Source organism: Saccostrea echinata, unplaced genomic scaffold (assembly GCF_033153115.1).
Source record: "Saccostrea echinata isolate AGI-Se365-2 ecotype Australia unplaced genomic scaffold, CSIRO_AGI_Sech_v1 ptg000014l, whole genome shotgun sequence".
Taxonomy (NCBI): domain Eukaryota; kingdom Metazoa; phylum Mollusca; class Bivalvia; order Ostreida; family Ostreidae; genus Saccostrea; species Saccostrea echinata.
The window spans coordinates 17,694,611-17,721,387 of NW_026889763.1; the positions used below are offsets into that span (position 1 = coordinate 17,694,611).

The 26,777-nt window shown below is 33.5% G+C and overlaps 2 protein-coding genes across 2 annotated transcripts in view; one reads left to right on the forward strand and one right to left on the reverse strand.

Moving 5' to 3' along the window:
• LOC133186872 (sulfotransferase 1B1-like) overlaps nt 1–26,777 on the forward strand; it is a 492,412-nt gene that overhangs the window by 221,780 nt on the left and 243,855 nt on the right. The gene's annotated exons all lie outside the window — the stretch shown is intronic.
• On the reverse strand, nt 22,616–24,824 carry LOC133187317 (neuromedin-U receptor 2-like). The gene is made up of 3 exons (XM_061322678.1): nt 24,737–24,824; nt 24,152–24,464; nt 22,616–23,652 (listed from the first exon to the last, which is right to left on the reverse strand). Exon 3 carries the CDS (start codon nt 23,589–23,591, stop codon nt 22,683–22,685), a length of 909 nt encoding a protein of 302 aa, XP_061178662.1. The 5' UTR covers nt 23,592–23,652; nt 24,152–24,464; nt 24,737–24,824; the 3' UTR covers nt 22,616–22,682.

Consider the following 26,777-nt stretch of genomic DNA (forward strand, 5'->3'; position numbering starts at 1 on the left):
CGAATATTTGAGATTATGTTGGTTTATCTTTGTTTTAAATTTGATTATGATACATGTAGCCTTAATCCAAAACGTCTAGCCAGGTTTTGTGTTTGTTTATAATTACGCAACCATTAACCATTCCTTCGATCACTTGTGGTCAAAGCAGTCCATCGTGTGCATGTTTACCAGTGCGCAGTCATCAAACATTGTTGTTCTAAATCTAATTAACAAACACAATGACTTACGGGAAAATATTATTTTCTTTAAGTAAATCGAATCTTTCAAATAAATTATCTTAATATCTTAGATTTGATTTAAGTACAAAACGCTAAGCATTTATAATCAGTCTTAAAAAATTTTAAATGTTCGTTATCTCCATATTTAAATTGTTTTAATGTTACCAACAATTTATTTCCCAACCGTGTGTAATTTTACTTTTAAATTGGTGAGTGATTGCGTATGGACTAGCGATCTGCGGTTACTTTAATTTAACCATTAAACGCACAAGCTTTGCGCTTTCTCTACGTTTTGAAACAGTAAATTAATCCGTTTTCAACACAAATATTTCCAGTCATATTTTTTTCATCACAGGCTATTATCATGATTATACCAACTTTAAACTTTTAAAGAGAATCTTCCGAATCATAAGGGTGACCAGTCTTACTTTAAAAATGATTCGTTATTTTATTGAAAAGTAAACAATGAAATGGATCAGAGACATATAAATATGTCTCTGAATGGATTAAACATTGATAGGTAACTCCGTCACGTGGCAAAGGTCTGAACTTCATAAGCGACTTCTGTGTTGCACTATGCCTATTTATATTACAGGGTTGATATTAAAGTTTTAATAAAATTCCTCAAGATTTTAAAGCAATGAATTTTGTTTTTATAATTAATTCAAAACCCGTAAATGATCTTTTTTAAGTATAGTATGCTAACATCATAATTTTGTTGTGGGATTAAATATCGGTAGCGGGTTATAAATGTAGATAACAACAAACCTATATCGTATGTCCAGAACTGTAAATTTCAGAATGCATATAACATATATTTTTAAAATATCAATTGGGACGGAAAAGGTACACACTGGGAAAATTTTAGTATCACTTGAATATCTAACTGCAGAACTGTACATGTAGCTTTCCGAAAAAAAAAATAATTTATTGACGGGCCGGAGTCTCTGGTAATCCATCCCATTTTTTTTCAGACCAGTGAACTTCAGTGCAGCTATTGAATATCACACATTTATCATTCTTAATTAATACACTTTGACAAATTTATTTCAATTATCAAAATCATAATCGGCAGCCTTTGTATCATAAACTATTAAACTATTTGTTTCGTTTACCGTATAGAATTGAGTATTTTCTTTCAAATAATTGATTTGTAACTCACGTACATTACTTTTCTGGGTAAGTTTTAAGAAATACGAGAGAGAGAGAGAGAGAGATTTGCTCATGTACATATATACCAGGTAGTTCCTGTATCAAATATTGTTCAATTTTCGTAATTTAATTTACAATATCAATCATAATCTCTCTATTCTGTAAATCTATTTGTTGATTATCTTCAACTTCAATCACAATATGTAATACACGTACTTAAATTAAAGCCATGCACGGGTGCTTTTGTACACATGGAAATATTTTTTATTTAATCTTTCGTCCATGCTTTCCTCCTTCACAGAAAAAAAGATTAGTTAATAAATTAACCGAACGAGGTTGAAAAAATGCGGGACTATTTTTTTTTCTCAAATTAACTGGATGGAATATACTTTTTTCATTTCACTGTACACGTGTCCTGAATAACTGAATAAAACTGCGTGGTTTGGGTTTGTCAAAGTGTTTTTAGACCACGATAAGTCAGTCGCAACTTCTCGGGCCTTTCCAACTAACTGAAAAAAACTTCGAATGTATTACGTAGACCCCCCCCCCCTTCCCAAACTTTGAAATAAATGACTATAAAAGATCTTCCCTCAATGAGGGAAGACATTTCATCTGTTGAGTATTGAGTTTAAGTTTATTGAATGTAAAGATATTACCTAAAATATACTAATTAGCTAGAAGGGACTTTCAACTCCCTCTATCCTTAATAAATAGGAAGCTACTCCATCTTGTATAAAATTTTAACATCCGGTAATGTTAAAACATTCGGGGTTGTTTTTCCGACCTCTGACGGAAACGCCCGAGATGATGCGATTGCGGAATCAGGATTTTTAAACATCTTCATTGGCCAGTTTCGCTTATTTTGCACTCTGGGGTTTTTGAAAAAATGTGTTGATCGACATCCAAATAAAATGATAATTAAATAGAGTGCCAAATATATCATGGGCGAAAATTTGTTTTATAAAAAGTGGTTCTTACAAATAGATCTATATATGTAGATAACCCTAAATAGCTAAATATTTATTGGTTTTGTCTATAGCAGATGTTAATTTAGTTCTTAGCCGACATTAACTTACGTGTATAAATAAATATAAAAGCCATGTAATTGTAACCAAATATTCCGAAGCAATCATTCATATTTATTGGACTGATAGTTGATTAAATTTCCTCTCATCAGTAAACGTATATCCCCCCCCCCCCCCGAAAATAGATAAAATGCTTCCCTTCAGAGGCGAAGTTTTCAATCATTTTTTTTTTTTGGGGGGGGGGGGGGGGGAGTCAAAACGTCGATCATAAAAAAAATTGACTATATAAAAATAATTTCAATTTTTAATCAGTACCCCATCTCTCATGCCAAAGGCTAGGTAAGGTTTTCTGCTCACAATTTGTTTGTTCTCTGACTTCGATGTTGGCTTTCTCGGTGTAAGCGTAATCGACGTTGTCGCTGTAAACCTGGTACTTGTAATTTTTTTTCTCATTCTTATCTTTTCAATAATCACTGGGTCAGTATCAACCAAACGTTGTTGATCAAATGAATGACCACATTCTCTTCCAACAGAAGATAATTAAGAAATACAAGTAGTAAAAATTGGAAAGGTCATTTGAAAAAATTATTCTCTAGAAACCTGTGGGCCGGAATGAGAAAACATACTTATGATATCTCCCTGAAATAGTAAAGATTTATTTTTTTTTTTTCAAATCAGAATGGGTGTTCAAAATTTAACATGGGAATTTATATCCCCCGCAAACGAAGTGTCTGGGCCGGGGGGGGGGGATTAGGAATCATATTGTCCGTCTGTCTGTCCGCTTGTCTAGCTGCCCGTCTGTCCCTCCAAGTTTGCCCAGGCTATGACTTTTTGGATTAACTGGAAGCTCATACTTGGTACAAAGATAGCCAATGATCCTAGGGTGTGTCATTCTCTTGATCCAAGGTCATTCCAGCAAATTCAAGGTCAGTGGAGAAAGAATAAATCTTTTGTCCGAGCCATTTATTTGTAATATTGAGAATCACTGGAAGCTCATACTTGATACAGAGATTGCTTGTGACAAAAAGGTTTGCTTCGACTTTGACAAAGAAAATTGTATTATTACGATCTAGGCTGTAATTTTTTATGTTCGCACTTGGTACAAAGATTGCTTATGGTCCGCCGGATTTAGATGACTTAAAATAAGGTTATTTCAGCAAATTCAGGGTCACTGGCAGAAAAAGTTGTAAAATGCCTATCTGGGATATGAATTTCTAAGGGGGAATCACTAGAACCTCTTTCTTAAAACAGAGGTGGTTTGAGGTTGAGGGTTTGTCTTGACACCGACCCAAGGTTATTCCGTCAAGTTCAAGGATACTGACAGAAAAAAATTAATTTCTATTTCATGCTATGATTTAGTAATAGAAAATCACTGGAAGCTCTTACTTGAAACAGAGATTGCTTATGAACGGAGGCTGTTTAATGACCTTGATCAAAGGTCTTTCTGGCAAGTTCAAGGTCACTTGCAGAGAAATAAAAAAAAACATGTCCAGGCATAATTCTATTATTGTTTTTTTCCTACCGATTTTGTGCACGCGAGTTCTCGGAAACGGGTTGTTTGATTTTCAGGAAACTTTCAGGTCTGGTAGAAAATAAAAAAAATCTAGATATCTTTTTTTTTTATTTTGATGACCTCACTTCCGGTCCGGAGATTTCTGCGATTAGGTGATTTTTAGAGGGTCACTTTGTCCGCTCGTTTTCTAAAAAAAACCGCTTAACACAGGAACTTGATATTTTCAACAATGATAGAGCAATGTTCATAAATATGTACTAGGTTCATTTTTCCCGGAAGTGCCGCACTTTGACGCTTGGTATGCTCCGAAAATACTCTTATTGAGAATATCAAAATTTTTAGCATTTATTCAAGAATATCTCTTTAATTGTAAATATTTTGTAAAAACATACATAACAAAAGTTGTGCAGAATGGCAAGCTCTTTCATTTGATATCAACAATTAGGGGCTGACCCATAAAATAAGGGATCTACAGGGGCTGAAAGTGTTTTCTCAATATCTCCAAAACTATTGAGAATTTGTGATACATCAAAGAAGCAAAATTGTTTAAAATGACAAGTAGAAGTGAATAAGATTGTCGAAAGTCGTCAAATAACGTCACTTCCGGCCAAAACGGAGGTAATCAGAAATGCATATTTTTGCCGTTTTCGACATGTTATTAGTAAATCTATGTAACCAGAAGCGTCCAACCACAAATTTATCATCCCTCAACATCACTTCCGGTCAAACCGGAAGTGCCAGAAATAGCTTATTTTGCAGGTTTTGATGCAAAATTGTAATTTTAAAGTCACTGGAGACGTCTAAACTCATTCCTTTCTCTTGTTGACGTCACTTCCGGTCAAAACAGGTCGGAAGACCTACTCGTTGCTTTGCAACGAGCTTTGCTCTAGTTATTATTATTATTCTTTTTTTTTTTCCTTACCGATTTTGTGCAGAAGATTTCTCGGAGATCGCTCGATCGATTTGCTTCAAATTTTCAGGGTTAATGCGTTGGTATCTGAAGTTTATAACGCCCTGTCAGTTTTTGAAAAATCACTTCCGGTCAGAAGTTATCGCCCTTTGATCGATTTTTAGATAGACCTTGTGTCTGCACAAAAACTCAGGAACGACAAATGCTAGAGTGTTGAAACTTTCAGTGGTGATAGAGGACATGTTCTAGATGTGCACCTTGGTTTTCATATTTTCCGGAAGTGCAAAGTATGGAAGCTCGGTAGGGGTCAAAATTTAGGACGTGATTTATGAGTGAATTTTAGAGACATTTCTGATAATAACATTTTAAATAGAAGTATTTTGTTAAAACATATTGAACAAAAAGTCTTCAAAATCACAAGACGTTTCATTTGATATCAAGAAAAAGGGGCTGGCCCCTCAACTTAGGGGCTCAGAAGGGCCAAAAGTCTTTCATCTATAACTTTTTAATGATCAATATTATGTTATAAATTACTGAAGCAAAAATGTTTATCTTAACATTCTGTAGCTATATATTATAAAATTTTGATCATATGTTGCGTAATAAGGGGCCATAAGGGGCCAGAATGCTAAATCTTTGACACTTTGTATCTCGAAAAGGAGAAATATTTTGATAAGCAATATTGAACAAAAGATGTTCAGAATAATGTTCTAAACAATATGCACCCTTTTAATTTTTTGCAAGACATCCCCATTAAGGACTTGGAGGGCTGGCCCCTAAATATTGCTATTCTAGATATCTCTTAAACGAAAGGAAATTTCTGAATAGTTGTTGAACAAAAAGTCTTCAAAATCACAAGACCTTTTATTTGATATCAAGAAAAAGGGGCTGACCCCTCAAACTAGGGGCTCAGAAGGGCCAAAAGTCTTTTATCTATAACTCTTTAATGATCAATATTTTGTTATAAATTACTGAGGCAAAAATGTTCATCTTAACATTCTACAACTATATATTATAAAGTTTGATCATATGTTACGTAATAAGGGGCCATAAGGGCCAGAATAATAAATCTTTGACACTTTGTATCTCGAAAAGGAGAAATATTTTGATAAGCAATATTGAACAAAAGATGTTCAGAATAATGTTCTAAACAATATACACCCTTTTAATTTTTGCAAGACATCCCCATTAAGGACTTGGAGGGCTGGCCCCTAAATATTGCTATTCTAGATATCTCTTAAACGAAAGGAAATTTCTGAATAGTTGTTGAACAAAAAGTCCTCAAAATCACAAGACCTTTCATTTGATATCAAGAAAAAGGGGCTGACCCCTCAAACTAGGGGTTCAGAAGGGCCAAAATCTTTAATCTATAACTCTTTAATGATCAATATTTTGTTATAAATTACTGAAGCAAAAATGTTCATCTTAACATTCTGCAACTATATATTATAAAATTTTGATCATATGTTACGTAATAAGGGGCCCTAAGGGGCCAGAATGCTAAATCTTTGACACTTTGTATCTCAAAAAGGAGAAATATTTTGATAAGCAATATTGAACAAAAGATGTTCAGAATAATGTTCTAAACAATATACACCCTTTTAATTTTTGCAAGACATCCCCATTAAGGACTTGGAGGGCTGGCCCCTAAATATTGTTATTCTATATATCTCTTAAACGAAAGGAAATTTCTGAATAGTTGTTGAACAAAAAGTCTTCAAAATCACAAGACCTTTCATTTGATATCAAGAAATAGGGGCTGACCCCTCAAATTAGGGGCTCAGAAGGGCCAAAAGTCTTTTATCTATAACTCTTTAATGATCAATATTTTGTTATAAATTACTGAAGCAAAAATGTTCATCTTAATATTCTGCAACTATATATTACAAAATTTTGATCATATGTTACGTAATAAGGGGCCATAAGGGGCCAGAATGCTAAATCTCTGACACCTCAAAAAAGGGGAAATATTTTGATAAGCAATAATGAACAAAAGAAGCTCAGAATAATGTTTTAAACAATATGCATCCTTTCACTTTTTACAGACAAATATCTCAGTCAAGATCTTGACTAATCTTATCCAAAATCAGACGGAAGACCCACTCGTTGCTCGCAACGAGAACCATCTAGTTTATTTACTGTTCTTTTTTTTTATTATTATTTATTTATTTACTAGTATTTATTTATTTTATTTTATTTTTTTATCTACGTGATACTATATACTTTTAATAGTTTTCTTTAGATTTCAGAACTAATTTCTATGTAATTGTTTAATTACTAACTATTTACCAACAACATAATATAAACCATATCTTTGTCAAAACACTCAAAAATATATAACAGACACTGACTTTTGGACGTCCCCTGTATTTCTACATAATTATGATAACCACATGACAGTCACGTGACTTGAAAGTGCAGACGGTAAGCTGCGTCTAGAGTTCGTATTTCAATAAAATATTTCTTAAAAGTCTATATTTAGAAGGCAATTACATTTGGATATTTTTAGCATTAAGAAAATATGGTATTTTATGTAGATATGACAATAACAGCTCTTTACTTACACTTTTCTCTGACATTTCGAGTTTTTTTCACTGAGTCATACGCTTCCGTGTTTACAAACACTACGCAAAAATCGATGACGTCAGATCTCGCACTATAAGAAAACGCGCGTGCCCAACGGGAAATACCACCGATTTAGGAACCCCACCGATTTAGGACCCTCGACGATATAATGACCGGGTCATTATACCCCACGTGCAATGATTCCTAGGTCATAATTGCTGTAAACAGTACCTTTTGGAGTCATTATTGAGTTTAAAAGTCTTCTAACAAGCCAATCAAATTTGAGTATTCTAATAGAGGTATAATATAATAGTGTTAACTTTGAAAACTTTGATTTACTACAGTGATCTCTATGACGCTATAGTGATTACTATGAAAACTTTAAAAACTATAGTGATCACAATGAAAACTTTGATTAACTATGATGATTACTTTGAAAATTTTGATTTACTATAGTGATAACTTTGAAAACTTTAATTTAATACTATAGTGGTCACTATGACACTATGTTGATAACGTTGAACTTTTGATTTACTATATTTACCTATAATTAGCTATAGTTTACTGTAGTATATTTTGTTTGGGTTCATTCGATATGCAAGAACATTCTCTCTGTGTGAACAATTTCTAAAATGAGGCAAGCTATTGGCAAACAAGTTTACGAAACAAGGATATCAAAAGTCTCGTTTGAAGTCATCATTTTGGCAAGTTTTGTGGTCGATACAATGGCGCTGCCAGCAAATACAATCTTTCATTAAGTCATGCTGACTGACGTTTTTCATAATACATGTAATTGTTAGGCCATTATTTACACACTGAATTGTCTGGATTTTTTCCCCACTTTTCCCATTTCCCACTTTTTTGAATTCCCATGACAAGGAGCACACGGCAGGTATGACCGGTCGGCAGGGGATGTTCACTTCTCCATGACACCTGATCCTACCTCTGATGTTTTTGGAAGTTCCTGTTTGCTCTGCTTCTGATTTGTATTGTTTTAATGGCCTATGAGCTTGAGTACTATTCGTTATCTCCATATTTCATGGAGAAAAAGACTGATGGCAAACTAACAATTAAACTTAGTGTATCACAGTTGATTCGATACGCAAGAGCAAACAATTTCTAAAACGAGGCAGAGTATTGAGAATTAAGTTGATGATGCAACGATATAAACAAACTCGTTTAAAGTCAACATTTTGCAAATTCTATGGTCGAAACAATGACCTTGTATGCAAATACAATCTATCGCTAAGTCAAATGTTGACTGACATCTTTCATACAAATTGATAGGCTATTATTTTCACACTGAATAATCTAAGGATTTTTTTTTCCGTTCACTCCATCATAACAATTACACACACATGGCCAGTGTGACCTCATTCCTCCATGGCACCTGATCCCTCTTTTGAAGATTTTAGGGGACCTTGGTAGTTCTGCTCTCTTGTATTGTTTATAAATGGACTTTTGAGAATGATCACTTTTCTTTTCCTTTACATTTCATTTTCAGCATAAAAAATCAAACTTTTACAACGCGTGCTTTGAAGACCTAATTTTGAATATCTTTTGAGTTGATGATTTTCACATTTATATAAACAATGTTGTTTTTGAAATTCTAGGATGAGGGTAAACTTTTGGCCATATTGAAAAATGTATTACATCTTTACTCGTGGACATTAAGCGACCTGTCGAATTCAGGGTATGTTTTTATAATTATATTTTTTCTGATTTTAAAAAATAACAGATGTCCATATTATCTCTGTCGATTATATCAATTTCATGTATTGCAATGTAATCCCATTCCAGAAAACTAATCATTCCTGGACTGTGTTCGACAAAATATTCCGTATAAATCTGACGGTTCCTTGATAAGTGGTGTTTATAGCAAACGGCAACTTGACAAAATTGACAATTTATAGAAATTTGTATTGATCGAACATATACTAAAAAAGATTTATTTAAAAATACAATCTTAGAAAACACGCTTTCACTTTTGAAAAAAAGTTTGAATAAAAGTTTAGCGAATTTATAATTCAGTTGCAAAAGCATATGGGTCTAACAGGTTTGGCACAATCTCTTGATCAGCTACATAGCTTGAACCAGCTGTATAGCTTGATTTAGCTACTTCATCATACTTTTTTCTTAAATGTATTATTTTTTCAGCAAGTAAATAAGTTGCACTTCGTTGCAGAGAACGTTTTCAACCTAAAACTCTTCTGAAAGCTATGTATATTAAATAATTTATCAAATTGCGTCTTCTTGAGAGACTTTGTCATCAAAGTTCTAAAAGTTTCGGGGCTAAAGAAAGCAATTGATTCGTGGTCACAGTTACTTCTTGAAAGGAATTATAAAGGATGTCAATTCTGGTCAACAAGAAAATTGAACTGTAAGAATTCAGAAATCATACTTAACCACGCCTCGCAACACACAAGAGGTGATGAACAGTTACCCAAACAGTGGAAAAAATCTTTTCCTTAAAAGTGTTCAAAAAGAGAATGTTTAAACGATGTTTGATTAAGATTTGCTTTTTATAATAGACCATGGTACAAATACGAGTGGTCACATACTGGCGACTTTTTGTCCATTTCTTATTTAAAACCAATTACCCCGGTATGAAAGACTGTATTGAAATAGCTTTATCAAGCTATTTTGAATAGCGTTATAAAGCTATGTAGGTAATTCAAGCTATATAGCTAATTCAAGCTATATAGCTAATTCAAGAGATTGTACTGTTTAATTAATTATTTCTAGATTGAATGTGTTAAAAATATCGACCTTCGGATACTCTAAAATCAAGTAGCCACTTAATACAGGATAAAAAGTAAATAAGTAATCTACAAGATTATGTGCGCAGAAAATTGATTTTAGATCATTTTCTACAGGCGTGTTGAGAAAACGAATAACGGATTGTACAATAAGAGTTTATTTTTGTATAAAGTATTTCAGTGGTAAAAATGAAGACTTTGGAAATTGAAAGAAGAGGTACTCCAATGCATGATGTACAATGTCTATTTATTCATACTAACATTATTTTGTTACTTCGAAAACTAATCCATGCCCTGATCTATTCCATGAATTAATTTCGGTTCACTATTTTTTAATTAAACAACGTAGAAAATCCCATTTACGTTCACTGTTGGATTGAATTTGATTTTCTTCCAACTTTACGGTACATTTCATGTTTTGATGGTGAACGTTGACCATTGCATTCAGTAACTGATGGCAAAGTTTGTTATCCACAGACCTACATTGATCGCCTAACATCACGTGGAAAAGAACATCCGGGTCGGCTGAATGTCTCCACTAAAAATATCGTCGTCTAAAGTAAAAGAAAAGTAACGAAAAAAACTAATCAAATGTGTCTCTTTAATTTAATCTAGGGATGTCAAAATATTTATTTTCTTTAGTCGAATATTCGATTGCATTATTCGAACGATAGTCGAATATATTCGAAACTTTTACGGAAACTAAAATTTTATTTTAAACTTCACTGGTACATGACATATTTAACCCCAGATCCCCTTTTCTTAAATTTTACAAGTATTAAAAAGTAACATCAAATGTTACACACAGATGTTCACTTGGACTTAAAATGTGGATATCGTGTTTATATTTATCAAATATAGACCGCTAATTTCTCCAAAATGTATGATTTCCCCGTCAATCATGTTCATAAATGGTCTGTAAAGTCGGTTTTTAGGAAGCATAAAAAATGACAATACGATATATTTTTTAAAGCTTATTAAAATGATTTGGGAAGGGGGAGGGGGGAGCACACGATGTCTGTGATAATGTTAAATATTTGAATATACTTTTTGTACCAACATCAAAATGTCTTTGAAATATGTAAAAGAATATTAATTTTATAATAATTATGGTAGTGTCCAAAGATGTCACGGCTATAATGGGTACAAGGTATGAGATAAGTTCAATTAATGATTTTACAAAGAAAGCGCAGTATAGCGAGATAAATCTATTACAAAAACAACACCTTAATTGACAAATGATTCTCGCGGAAGTGAAGCATTTCTAATTACTGTATTTTCTACATGTAAAGTCAGCAGTTTTTAATGAGGAAAATTATCCTATCGACTGTGTCTGAGGAAAGACGGTTTCTCAATTTTAGAATGAGAATTCCATCTCTTTAACACTCTTGTATTGAATTTATTTATTCGAATGTCGTTTCGTTATTCGATCGTCGGTCCATTCGACTGATAGTCGAATAGTCGACTATTCGTTTACATCCCTAATATTTTAATCTTAATTAAATTATTGGATAATTTGCGAATTTGTGTAACACTGCTTACTTTAACAGTAGAATTTTGTCAAATAAGATGAATATAGGGTTGTAAAAACGGGAGGGGGCACGAAGGTCCATACTATGGCATTGATTTTGTCGTCTACACTTTTCAATAGAAAACAAAGCTAATTCATGGTAGGGCCCCCCTAAAAAAGCGTCTGATGAAACCCACCTTTTTATGCTTTTCAATAATTTTTGTTAACCCCCCCCCCCCACTCCCCTCAACTGAAATTGCTTCTTAAGAGCATGGAAAATAATGCATTTTCAGATACTAAAATAAAACTCGGTATGTTACTAAACATGTTAGGATGTAAATCAGTATTCTATACTTCTGGGGGTGGGGGACACTGAAATTACAATAATAAAACGGTTTATCGAGGTTACTTATTTTTAATTAATTAAATATATTCTCAAAATAATATTTCTTCTAAATACAAAGAACACGATCCTAAAGCCTGCTTCAGAACATTTTAGTGTGAAAATGCGACATATGCCATAAATGCGACCAAATCGTGATACAGCTTAAGCTTAAGTCAAAATCTATATATTGCACTGAAAAGTTCAAATGAAATAGATGAAGATAGTGAACAGTGATTGATCTCCAAACAAACCTACAAATACAAATCTGTGAACAGAGCATAAAAAGAAACCCTGGAAATTCCAGAGATGGGATCAGGTGCCTAGGAGGAGTAAGCATCCCCCAGTCGATCTGTCACAGCCACTGTCAGCCCCATGTGTTGGTCAGGTAGACGGAACCCGTAGTCAAGTTCAGCATGAAAACAAATGCCTAAAAATTGGTTTGAAATATGTTATGAAATGCTGACTTTAAAAGAGGTTGTTGAAATCCCTGTAACATCAACCTATTCATCAAAAGCATGCCTCGCTTTAAAAATTGATCGTACTGAGAGCATGCTTTTAAGTATCGAATTAATTTGGAGACATTAACACCATATGCATGTGATAATGGAATATTACTACATAAATAACGAAAGTTGATGATGGAAAAGCTGAAGTTATCTCGTTTGTCGTACAGTTTAGTTGTTAATTAGTCCGTAGTCAGTAAAACATCCAAATAGGAAATAAATGTTGCACGCACATTGTGTAGAGTCTTTTATTTCGAGTTAACTGTGATAACGAGATGTTAATTTTCTCTCAATGTGAACTTTAATTCATGTTATTTTTTTTTCAAAGTCTTAATTTCGAAAATTGAACTAATACGTTTCCCCCCAAATATTTCAATTTTGGAAGTTTTTATTGTAATTTAATGGCAATACGTAAGAGCAGTCTTAAAAGGAAAGGTCCAAATATAATTGTTCGGGTAGTTTTCCAGTTTAAAATTTTTCTCTTCTTTTCCTTTGGATTAGTTAAATTGTACAGAGGAAAGTTGAATTATTCATCAACATCATTACATTTTACGGCTTACATTTTATGAACATGTCAACATTTAGGTACACAAGGGTTTCAGGTATTATAATCAGACTTATCCATTGATATTCAATGTCACAGCAAGATTAATCAAATTTCAGAAAAGTGCATGATAACGGTAGAGAACCGCTGGAAGACTTATTCCATAAGCCTTAGTAGGCCATAGCTTAGACATGATAAATCAGTAGCGAGTTCAATTTCTACATGTTTAACCTATAGAGAAGAAATGTTATTTAGCTGAGAATGCGGATTTTAATTGACGAGTCTCAGAGTCCACTTTTTGTCCACGTACGTTTGATGACACTGCACGTTCTGTCTTGTATATTGGATGCTCTCTCCAGTTGTAAATTTCACATGCTGATCTGAAATGTTGACCAATAGCATGCAGTAAATGTGGCAAAGTTTCTTTTCAAGAAATTGGACATTGATCGAACACAGCAGACATCATGCTGAACAGGCTTTCCGCCGGAAAGGCAAATTGCCTCCTCATGAAGACAATCTGGTGCATGAAATTAACAATAATTTTTTAAACACCATGTAAAACATGTGCGTATCTTCCCCGACGGAAGTAAATGAGGTATTTGCATAACAGTGTACTTAATGTAAATATCATTTCTTTTTCTTATGTTTGGTAAACTTACCGGGGTAGATACAAACATTAATATTTTCTAATATTTGTTTATTTAAAATACATACCCGTTTAAAATCCGGGGTCATATATCTTCATAACCGCGTCGCATCTAGAGTGAACTCTGCAGTAGATGTATTACTTTGTTTTCTTACATATCACCTCATACACAAAAAAAAATAATCAAGATAATGATGGAAAATCAACAAAATTTAAAAAAAAAATACATATAAAACAAAAACACGTTTTCCTGAAATATTTCCTGGATCTTACAACAGAAAGTTAATACGAAAATAACATTCATTGAATATTTTTTTATATTGAACATTGTAATTAATTACTGGTGCCTTTGAAACGCGGTTAAAGATCACGATTCTAAACTAAAAAATATTGCCAACGAGACATGTGACCCATTTACAAAATCATAGCCCTTTTGACTATGCCATCTTGAATCTATATATTTTTTTTTCAAAGTTCTTATATTCAAACAAGAAGCTGTTCTGTTTTAAGTTTTGAGGGAAAAAGAAAGAAAGAACACGCACACACACTCAGAAAAATAATACATTGACTTAATTTATAGATAATAAGCAACAGTTGATGTGAGTACGTTTTCTGAAAAGACAAAATAATAGAAAAGACGAAATAACATACCAGAATAAATAATACATTTAAGACCGAGAAATTACTATGCAAGAAAACAAAAATTCAATTCAAGCTCATGCTTAACTTTCTTTTAAATCCGAGCCATAGCTTCCGTCTTTTTGTTGTCTCCAAACCAATATTTCTAAATCGGAAATAATTGGAAACGATCCTCCAGTGTAAAGAACTCTTATCTGTTGGAGACCAGTTTGTAGAATGAATGTCTATTTGTTGAATATTTATGTTGTAGCAGAAAATCTCAATCGACTTTTTTTTTTATATAGGTGTTTTCTTCTGGGAGTTTTTAAGAACGGGCTGGATGTCATAAACGATTCAAAACAAGTCACCGAAATTAATAAAACAGAATGAGAGGGAGGTCGCACAGCGTCGTTTTTAACGATTGTCAGAAAATTAGCTTTTTATGTATTAAAAAAAAAACTAACTCTACTTCATTATTTTTTGAAATTAAATTAAATGATATAATATTGGAAAATACGTCAAATGATTTAATATTTGTTTCTCATTTGATTCATACTTTCCTCTAAATGTTATTAATCGAAAAAGGCGGACAACTGAATTCTATACATTTAATACATATAAACACAATTTTTCGACATGCTTCTATTTCAAAATGCAAGTTGAAAATGAACACTTTGGATTCTTTGTTTTTCCTTAAACCACATGGCATGCTCTTGCAAATTATTATTTTTTTTCTTCAATTTTCTCGTATGAACATTGGTGAAAATACCACATTTCCCCTGCACAGGACAACCCACTTAAAGGCATTTTTAACACTCTCAATAATATTTTATATTACTGAAATTCTTTTCATTGGAATTACCGGTATCTAAGCATTGATGTCACTTTCAGATTTTTGGCAAGATATGCTACGAATATTCAAATCGTATATCTCCAACGGGACTCTGTCTAAGCAAATTGGTCTTTAAGAAATAACCATTATAATACTCTGTGGATCATATTGTTACTTGTCTTAGATTCCGTTTTCAGGCTTGCATAGAAAAGACATTACACATTAAGCGTCACAGCCATTAGACTTTGTGTATAATTATGGTACCAGTCTTCCATCTGTCAATTTCCTCCGACCAGTTGTTAAAATTCTAGGTTATGGTGACGTCAAAATTCACGATTTATTCCTGTACTATAGATATAAACTATAAAAAAGAGAGAGGGGTTATTCAATTTTTAGGTGAAATTCAATTTATTTCTAGAATACGACAAATTGAATCATTTACGTGCTCAATCAGAGTTTTGATTGACGTATATTAAATTATAAAAGAGAAAAAAAGTGGAATAAATATTTCTAAAGGTTTATTGGTGACTGGAAATGTGTGGTCATTTAAAGCTAGATGGAACCATTTTTAAAGAACAATTATATGAGGAAGTTTGTGGCGATGTTGTAAAATCTTTATTTATTTATCAATTTTCCTGAATTTTGACATAATGTCTCCACATTGTCTTTAGCATGAAGTAGTATGTAAAAAGTTCCGAAATTCAGAAAACATTTGTTTTTCATATTGGTTTCCCTCCTCCAATTACTATTAGAATCTGAAGGGGAAAATTTAGTGGTCAACTTAAATAAAATAGTTCCAAACATACTAGCAGTATATAAAATAACACTGTAGTGGGCTACTTTAACTTAAGATACTTAATATATATGAAAGGAGAGAAATTTCCACTTTGAAAGCTGTTTTCAGTTTTGAGATAGGAATTGAATTGTTTCATGTATGCATATGCCAAAATTAGGAAACTCCCTTATTTGACAAAAACATGTTTTTTTGCATTTTGCCGAAAATCGAATCGACCTGCCACCTCGAGATTTTAACCAGTGAGAGAAAATTTGACGAGCTTTCACTTAAGGAGTGCTTCATGTATTAACAATACAGTGAGTTCGCTAATAATGATTTGGTAGATATTTTGGAAGATACATGTATATTAAAAAAAAAAAAATAAAATCAGAGTTATCTGTCTCGATAGCTATATCATCATCATATACTTTTGGTTTGAAATTGCACAGAAAATTTCAAACAAAAAAGTTTAGTATTGATTGATTGTAGTTTTACGACCCTTGAGCTTTTTTTTACCCATATAGAGACGTCACCATATATGTCGGTGAACAGCTCCAAATTCAGACCTTTACTCGGCACTTATAATTACGGCCATTGAGGAGTGAGGGTTCTTTATCGTGCCAACACCTACCGTGACACGGGACCACCGTTTTAAGGTCTCATCCGAAGGAGCTGCAAGGTTCACTTCAAAGTGCCAAGCACTTGGAAGAAATATTCTATGGTAAGTTCTATGGTCGATACAATGACCTTGTCAGCAAATGCAATCTTTCATTAAGTCAAATGCTGACTGACTTTTTTCATACTAATTGTTCTAGGTCATTATTTACACACTGAATTGTCGACGGATTTTTCCGTTATTTCCCGATCATGACAAGGAACACACGGCGGGTGTGACCGGTCGGCAGGGGATGCTCACTCCTCCTTGGCACCTGATCCCATCTCTGATGTCTTAGAGGTCCGTGTTTGCTCTGCTCCTATTTTGTAATCTTTAATGGACTTTTGAGCTCGAATACTGTTCATTATACCACATATTTCGTTGCTACCCTATTTTTTTTTTTTATCTAAGTTTGGCACACACACACAACCTTCCGATCACGAAGCAAGAGTTCTTCCGACTGAGCTACCGCGACGATCACAAAGACAGATGGACATCAAACTAACTTTCAGGAAGAAAACACAGCTACGTGTGAAGCTTAACATCCTTAGCTCACTTGAATAATTAAATAAAAGTTTGTCAATTCAACCATCACTTCCAGCTTGAATCGAGAAACTTAATTCAGAAAATGTAAATGGCTTCATGTATTACATAGATGAAACTAAATCGTTACAACATTATAAAAATAATTTTGGAAGAAATATAATATTGTAAAATGTTAAAATAATGAAAAGTAATCAATGTCAAAAATGTAGTAAATAATACAAATCGTAAACAGGACAAAAACACTGACCTCTGAAAACACTACAGGTGGGATCAGGTGTCAAGGAGAAATAAGCATCCCCAGTCGACCATTCACCTCTGCATTGATCAGGTAAACGGATTAATCCGTAGTAAAAATGGTATAAAAGCAATGGCCGAATAATTGGTGAGAAACACGTCAGTTAAAATAGGACCAAGCGATAGGTTGTATTTGCAAACAAGTTCATTATAACAACCAAAGAATTTGCGAAATGCTAACTTTAAACACGACAGTTAAAATCCCTGTAGCATCAATTTATTTGTCAGTCTGTCACAGTTTAAAAAAAGATGGTTCTCAGAAGATGCTCTTGAGTATTGAATCACTTTGGAGACATAGACACCATAGCTATTGATTGTAGAATATTCTACATTAGTAGGAAAATTTGACGATGGAAAAAAGGCTGAAGTCATCTAGTTTGTCGTATAATTTAGTTAAAGAAAGCAAAAAGCGTGTCAAAGACTTAATATCATAATAAGCCTGATGAAAAACGTACGTTTTTTTTCTGTGAAACCACAGGCACTTGACGTTAAAAATATATAATCCTTTACCCATTAAATCACCGTGATTAAATCGGTAGGGAGTTATTATTCTTTGTGATAAGAAAAATATATAACACCAAATGCGTGTGTTTGAGTAGCTAAGAAGAAACGAAAGGTTTTGCATCATTTATGCAAGTCGCGGTATACTTGAATTCTTTTTAAGCTATTTTATTCATTGTAACACTACTAAGATTGAAAAACCTATCATCTTTCCCTCCGCAGATGAAGGTACATTTAAAGTATTAATACCAGAAATTAAAAAAAATCACGAGAGAGAGAGAGAGAGAGAGAGAGAGAGAGAGAGAGGGGGGGATGTATGTAGATTCACGTATGGGAAAATTCATTTACATATAGTATTACTAAAGATAAAATAGCATTCTTCCAATATTAAACGAATTTTTCTCCTTGAAAATGTCATCGAGTTTCTTATAAAGGTATGTGCATGATATAAAAAAAATGTCATCCAGATATAGTGATTCCATACATTACCTATCTTTATTATTATTGTTTGCAAGCCTATAATAGGGTCAAATTATAGAAATATGTCAGAAAACAAAGTTTTTGCAAGATATAAAAGTCATTTTAACGACTTAGGAAACTCTTTATTTTTATTTTATATACCTTTAACTATATTTTTTTTTAAAGGGAAGCTTCAGAATCCATTTCAACATATGTCAAGATCGATCATTGATAAGCAGGGCAAATGTTCAGAAATCAGCTGTTTTTTATTACCATTGATTTAGAGATTCAGAATTAATTAAACCACCTAAGGAATTTTGTGTCTCAACTGAGTAATTTATTTCGAAAGAAGTAAATGTACTTAAAACAGAAGTCTTCGCAATTATCATTAAAATTAATTAAATCAAAATTTCTCAAAATAAGATTAAGATAAAAGTGTGAAGCTATTAGTAAGTTTTAAAACATTTGAATTTTAAACATTTTATTGCAGGCACAGCGTTGATGATAATAATAGAAAGAATTTGAACCCAATGCACTGATGCAGATAATTTTATCGATAGCAAACATAACACCAATAGCGGTTACTCTCTTTATCCCATTATTATTATTACCTGGAATTTCCCTTCATTTCATTCATACAAAACTGCTAGTGCTATTTGTGAGAAAATTATTCTAGTAAAATTTTAAGTATTTTTTTTTTCATAATGATAAAAAAGTATGCATTTTTGACAACATCAGGGTGAATTATATTGTGAAAGGAGAAGACTATTCCATACACTGCTACAAGTTTTGATTTTTTTTTTGTTTTGTTTTTTGTTTTTTTGATTTTCTAGAGTAGTTTTATGATTGTTATACGTGGTTTCATAATATTTATAATTTACTGATAATCAACGGTTGGTGGTCACTTAAAACATCTAATTTGTTATGTGTTTTATATACAATGTATTAAATGTTTCCTCATATCGCCAGTAACGTAAATTAGTAAGTAAAATTTTGAATACATATATTCTAATTTATCAGTATTTCAAAACTATTACGTGTATTCGTTCTGAATTTATAGTTAATTGGTATTTAAATGAAAGAAAAATTCAAAATCAAAATATAATTAAAAAGATATACATCTTTTTTCAAGAACAGGAAATTTTAAACCCTTACTTACATATATGTCCATGTCCATGTAATAATTTGAGTAAGTGTCTTATAAAATTAAAAAAAATGAGGATATGTTATCCTCACGAGCCCAAACCAACTTCTCAGTTTCACTGAATACAATTTGGGATGAAAAATTACATACGATCATAAATATTTTGAAATGCTTTCAATATTTTGAACATGCATTTCAAACATGAAATATATGCCAGTAACTCTCCGTTCCCTTACTTGTTGTTTGTTACAGATCAGTTCTGGCAGATTTATGAATTCCAGTCCGGTGATTGGGAACAGAGGTAATTTCTTTTCATTATTTTTCTCTGGGTGGTAAAATCAGTCTCAAAAATGCCTGTTCCGCATGCACAGACGGTTAATTAAATACTTAGAGCCCCAGTCACACTGTCCCGATTTAGCATCGCGACCAGTAACGTACTTCATCGTGGGAAAACGTAAAAGTGAAACCTGATGAATCGAAGGCTTACCCTGACTGATCGGCAAAAGCCGATCAAATTCGGCAACCTTCAAGATTGTGTTGATGCTGCTCAACAACATAGAAAAAACTCGTAGTTCTACCGTAGTTTATTCATTGCTAAATCGTGCTTTGTCGTAATATGTAATACCGTTGTGTTAGAAGTAGGTGAACGTCAGTGAACGTGCTTTCAAGTTTCAAGAAGTCTTTTCACAGTATCTTTATGTATCTTTATAATCCCTTGATCCTAAAGGAAAGGCGATACTTCACCAATCCGCCTTGTCTTTTATTTTTGTTCTTTATACAATCAGCAATATAACTCTCAATATTTTTTAGGTTACTTCATTGCACAGCTGAAGACGTAATAGATAGTATTCAGATCTTCTTCTGATGAGGAACAGAAATGGAAAAATAAGACCTAAATATTATCTACTACGTCTTCATCCCCGTGGTTTTCATTGAGATTCATTTTGCTTTGACTCTCCTTGGGCCGGGATGATGGGGTTCGGTGAGATCTTTTCTTGGCATGTCTGCAACTTTGTAATGAAATCTGGATATAACGAACAGTATTCAAGCTCAACGTCCATTAAAACAATACAAATCGGGAGCAGAGCAAACACGGACCTCCAAAAACAGAGGTGGGATCAGGTGCCATGGAGGAGTGAGCATCCCCTACCGACCGGTCACACCCGCCGTGTGCTCCTTGTCATGATCGGTAAATAACGGAAAAATCCATCGATAATTCAGTATGTAAATAATCGCCTAACAATTAGTATAAAAAACGTAAAACATGTGTGAACTCGGCGAGCAAGGATCAGTTAACTGATTCCTTTGCCGTCTTCGATTGGTGAACAAATATATTAAAGTCTAAATAAACTTTGTAAGATTGTCATAGTCCGTAGTACAATCTCCCTAAATCATAAATGAACTTTAATAATTGTACTCTGTCCCATGAAGAACGTCATGTTACCGAATAAGTTTGTACGGAAGTCGATATGAAACGTGATATTACACGATTCCGTCAAACCGCAACGGTGCCTAGGACGTTTGTAGCGTCACCGTAAGAAAAGTTTGCCATGCACGACTTTTACCGTGAACTTACCCAAATTATTTGACGGCACTTAGCCGTGGATGATCTTGGCTTGAATCGGAATGTGTGACTGGGGCTTAATCAAGATGTTATGCCACCAAAACTTTCGTTTTATTAGGCCATCTATTTATACAATCTGAGATACCCGCAATCTAAAATCGCGGATTTTCTACATTATAATCCACGCACTTACTCGCTATGCATCTTTTTATAATACCAGTCACATTGGTTTTTAGCATTATTAACTCTCTCTCTCCCTCTTTCCCTTTCTTTCCGTGCATGTCATGGATCAGCAAAACGCGATAGAAAATTCGCATATATATACTGTCATGTTCTAAATTTTGAATTTACCGGGTGTCATGTTCTTAATTTTGTACGTATTTACTCCCACCCGGTAAATTCAAAATTTAGAACATGACAATACCAAACAATTTAGAAAAGCATGTAGTCAGTGTAGTTTGTTGTCCAAATTTCGTGTTAATCACTGCTTTAGACAAATTTGATATGATTCTTCACAATTATAAGCCGATAAAGAGGTGCTGAAATCACAGTAGAGGTTCTCACATATAAGAGTCATTTTCTACCAAGTCCCAATAAAGCGGTTAGCAGGTGCACTTGTCTTCGCGGATTATAGCTTTATCACGACCCTGCTGACGACAGTTAAATTCTACATTTGTTTTAATATGCTTATATTTTTAAGAACTGATGCCTTTTGGTGTAAGGAATAAATCATGCGGTAGTAAACGAGGATATATTAATGTTATGTTAAGGACACTTACTACAGACATGGATTGATTTATTTTTGGACTTAACTGTTTGTAAATGATGCAGATGTCAAATTCCTAAAATAATAATAAAAAAAATTGTGGATTTTCTATGATGTTCAAAATTCTCAATTTTTATTGTTCCCCTCATATATATGTACATGTATCTATATATATACATATTTTAAAAATCACTTTTAAAGGGCAAAAAAATCTTGAAAAAATAAAATGAAATTTTATGTGGTCGGTTAGTCTTATTGACTCTATTTAAATGAAAATATATTAAGTATATATTTTCAGATTTCATGGCCGTAGGAACGGGGGGGGGGGGCACCCCCAATAATTTTGCCGATATATAGATTACTATAGTAAACATAGTTACTATAAGCATGTGCCCCCTCAATAAAACCGCCTGATGACCTTTTTTTTTTTTTTTTTTTTTTTTTTTTTTTTTTTTGCTTGTCAAGGAATATTTGGTAGTTGACGACCTTTTTTTTTTTTTTTTTTTTTTTTTTTGCTTGTCAGAAAATTTTTGGTAGTGCCCCCTCAACTGTCAACTGAAAAATGTTTGGCTGTGCCCCCCCCCCCCCCCCCCCAAAGTGAAATTGCTTTCTACGGGCCTGGATTTTGAAGAAAATTAATGTTTTCATTTTGTAGCAAGTGAAAAAATAAATCCCAAAATGTTTAAGATTATCATCTTATGTTTAAATATATTTTTAAAAAGTACTACAAATAAGAAAACATTTACAATGTACAATAAACGAGTGAATAATAATCTTTACCTACTTTTGAACACAGAGTTATGAAAAACACAAGTGAAATCGGCTCCAGTGTCTATTCTGAGGTTTGGACATTAAGAAATAAATGACTGGGTTGATACTGTTTCCGACACTGAGCATGAGATGGACGATCAAGTCCGTGACGTCAGAGGTGTCTGGTGCGAATCCTTTAAACAACAAAACTATCACTTTAACGGTGACGGGAACCATAGTGATGATTTGGACTAATATAACAATCCCTGATATTAGTGTCATCCTTTTAGTAATCAGCGTGCACTCGTGTGTCCGTGATTTCTTCAAGCGATAAATCTTGAGTAAATGTAGAATAGCAATGGGAATCATCGTTGCTGCTATTAAATACGAAATGTAAACGATTTCGAGGACGAGTATGTCGAATTCTTCAGTGATGTAAAGTCCAAACAAGCCATAGAGAACTCCCAAAAAGAAACTTAATGCCCAGACAGCTAAGGAGGCATACACCACTCGCACAGAGGTAATGGCAAAGCGACTCCATAATGGATGTACCAAAAGAGCATACCGCACATACGCGAATAATACTACGTGTAAACATGAACTTTGGACCACCACCATACCAACTGCAGCGGAAATCAACGAAAACTCGACCGGATTCGGCAGCACATCCGGTAAGAAAACGTTCCAAGTCAAAATGATGAAGCGTACAATGATGGCGCTGAGATCAGATACTGCCATACAGGCGATTAAAATATAAGTAGGTGTTTTCAAATTTTTGTCCCTAAATATAGAGAAAATTGTAAGTATATTACCTATACAGCCAGTGACCAAAATTATAGAGGATATTAATTTCCAGGTAAAGGGTACCCCAGCGGGAGGGACACGAGGGCTGGCAAAATTTCGTGTCACATTTAAAGATAAATTCAGAGCCGCTCTTCCTAATGTGTAGTTCTCCATTACCGCTCTGTTTATGAATAGGTCTCGACGAATTCAGATATCATCAGAGGGTATTATTGCTCTGTAAAGAAATAAGAATAAAGTCCATTTGGATTTTCCATCAAGAAAAAGTGATGCACATGTCAAGTAAATTAATAGGGCCATCTTAAATGTTTCCCATCAACTCCGTAATTGGATTTTTCTCGCTGCAGCAGTTTGATGAAGATGTTCTATTGAGAATGAATCTGTCACGTGGTTGGACTTCTAATGACGTACATGTTTTGCTTTATCCTGTGGTACCGATCAAATGACTTCCGAGTGAGTGAACACTTTTTCTGTGGATGGTATTTTATGATGAGACATAATTGATAGTCATCTTTTTGCAATTACCCGGCTATTGATTCCTATTGATTTCAGAATTTCCCTTCCGAAGGAGAGTTATCAAAGTCTATGAAGTAGACATAACTTAAGATCTTCACCGTATGTTGAAGGATCATTTATTCATGTAAAGTAACAAATATTATCCTACTTGGCGTAATAGAATTAACAAATGTCGGAAGTAATGCATAAATTTCCCTTACCTGATTAAACTGAGAAAATTCACAGATACATGTAATGCCATACATAGTTTGCACAATGTGTTTCCTATCCCATGTTGATTTCCGAAAATGTAGAAAAGTTCCCTGATATTCCGCTTCCAAAATGGAAATTGTTAATTCTTATCGGTTTAAAATTTTGCTTTTTTTAAAAGTTATTACTCGATAGTCAATATCTCGGTATTGGAACTGAAGCCTCTCGTTGGCAGTTCTCTACTGAAGTGGTGTGGCCTCTAATCGTTGACGGTTTAATAAGTCTGTCAGACGCACAGGAAGGTAAAACTCTCACCAATGGATGCTTCAAATATAAAAAAAATAAGTATAGAAAAGCCTTATGATAAATACTTAAAAGAGAAGATCGAACGCTTCTACTGCGCATAAGGTAAAAGCATGACTATATACTAGAATATGACGAACAGTTTATTCTATACTAAAATTGTCTTTCTGGACTCTATTTTAATTGGATATTCTTAATTAAAGAGAATTAACTTTTTTCAGTGAAGAGAAATTGGTTTTAGTGCTAAAATTTATAAAGAGCAATTACAAACTTAAACAAATAAGTCGGAATACCCCAGGACTAAATCACGTGGTTCAGGAGAGGTTCTACACTATCGTCATTCTGTCCTGGTTACGATTTTGTTGTTTGACAAACAGCTTTTCTAGAAAATAATAAGCATGATTAATTTATATTCATATAAAAGTATTTTAAAATTCTGGCATATTTGGCATGTATGAAGTTATAATTTTAAATGTAAAGTATAGATGCAATCATTTTCCGGATCGTTGATTATTGTTTACCATATCGATATTTTTTTAATTCACAAGAACACAGACTTTTATTTTGCAATCATAGAAAAATCGTCACAATCCCACGTAAACCGCAACCGTAATTTCATGAAAACACGTGTTTAGACCTCCTTGTCCAATAAGTAGGATTAAGGGTTGAAGCAATTGATGGACCCGGCCAAGATTACTTGCGCCTAATCTTCATTGTCACTATCCATCTCTGTCATCTGTCGCCAAGGCCCTGTTGTCTGTTCATTCGGAGTGTTATGTAAAACGGATATAGTTAGGAGAACGCTATTAATGACGAACAGAAGAGTGCAAAAACAAGGTCTGGTGAAAGGATTGTTTGAACCGTCATAAATATTGCCGGACATTCGCTGTTTGATATATCGACTCCAGGCTAGTTGTAATCGCGGATTGTTGATTTTCGCTTTTTTAATCGGCATCGAAGCGGTTTATGAAAAATGATGAAAAGAAGGACTTCTGGGTGATAACATTTCCACGACTAGCATTCAGACATCGTATCATTTAAATAAAATGCCCTGAAATATGGATTCTTATTTTTCACCCTCTTTGACTTTCCATGAAAGATCCATTAGTTTGCCAAGAACCTCTACCAATACGATATCTTTCAAAGGATTAGGTATGATTTTTTCCAAAATTTTATTTAATGTTTTAATAGTTACAGGTATATACCTTCCATTCATCATCTAGTTTCTTCTTCTGACCATACATTTTCTTGATTGCAGTGAAAAAACATGCATTCACTATGTTGTCTGTAAACATTTTTTTACTTACTGCTAAAACTCACCTTTGTGCGTTCAGTAACCTTTTTCCACCCATGTACTACGCTACTTCAGCAGAAACATGTGTAAATGATAAATACATGTACAACCCCGACTTTATGTACCCCAAACCTGTCAGGTTTGTCGATTTTTCATGACGATATGTTCCAATTTTCCTTGCAAGTAAAAAAAAAAAATAAAATAAAAACACAGTCTGTCCATTTCTAAAGAGGTTTGGAGTTTGGCATTAAATTAATACCCTCTTTCTTAAAATTCAAAGAACATTACCTTCATAATGAGTTAATTTAAAATTATATAAAACTATTTAAGGAGAATCATTTTACTGCAGTTAGCAGTATTTGAAATGGACGAAATCAGTTTGTGTAAAACACATGGAACTAGTATTAATTGTAACGGGGACCGTTACAGATGTTCCCCAAACGCTCCCCAATTCCCTTTTGGTGTCTTATTTCCTGTAAGCTTCATTAAATAAGGCAATGAAGTATATTGGTCATTTCACGCGCGCGCACGTGTATGCATGTGCAGTATGACCATATCATCCCATCTATACTATAAATGCATCTTTATATTCTCAGTATCAAAACATTTCATAAAAAATATATAAGTTCCGGCTATATCAAGTATATTGGTCATCTTAGCATTGCGCGCACGCGCACCTGTATGCATGTTCATAATGACCATGCCATTTTGTCTACACTTATAATATGTCTGTTTATTCTTAGTATCAAAGCTTTTCATCAAAAATATAAAAGTTACGGCTATATTAAGTATATTGGTCATTAAACGCATTGCACGCGCGCGCATGTGCATGATGGCCATATCATCTTGTCTACACTTTTAATATATCTGTATATTCTTAATATCAAAGCTTTTCATCAAAAAATATAAAAATTACGGCTATATTAAGTGAATTGGTCATTTAACACATTGCACGCGCGCGCACGTGCATGCATATGCATGCATGTGCATGATGATCATGTCGTCTTGTCTACACTTTAAATACATATAAATATTTTGAG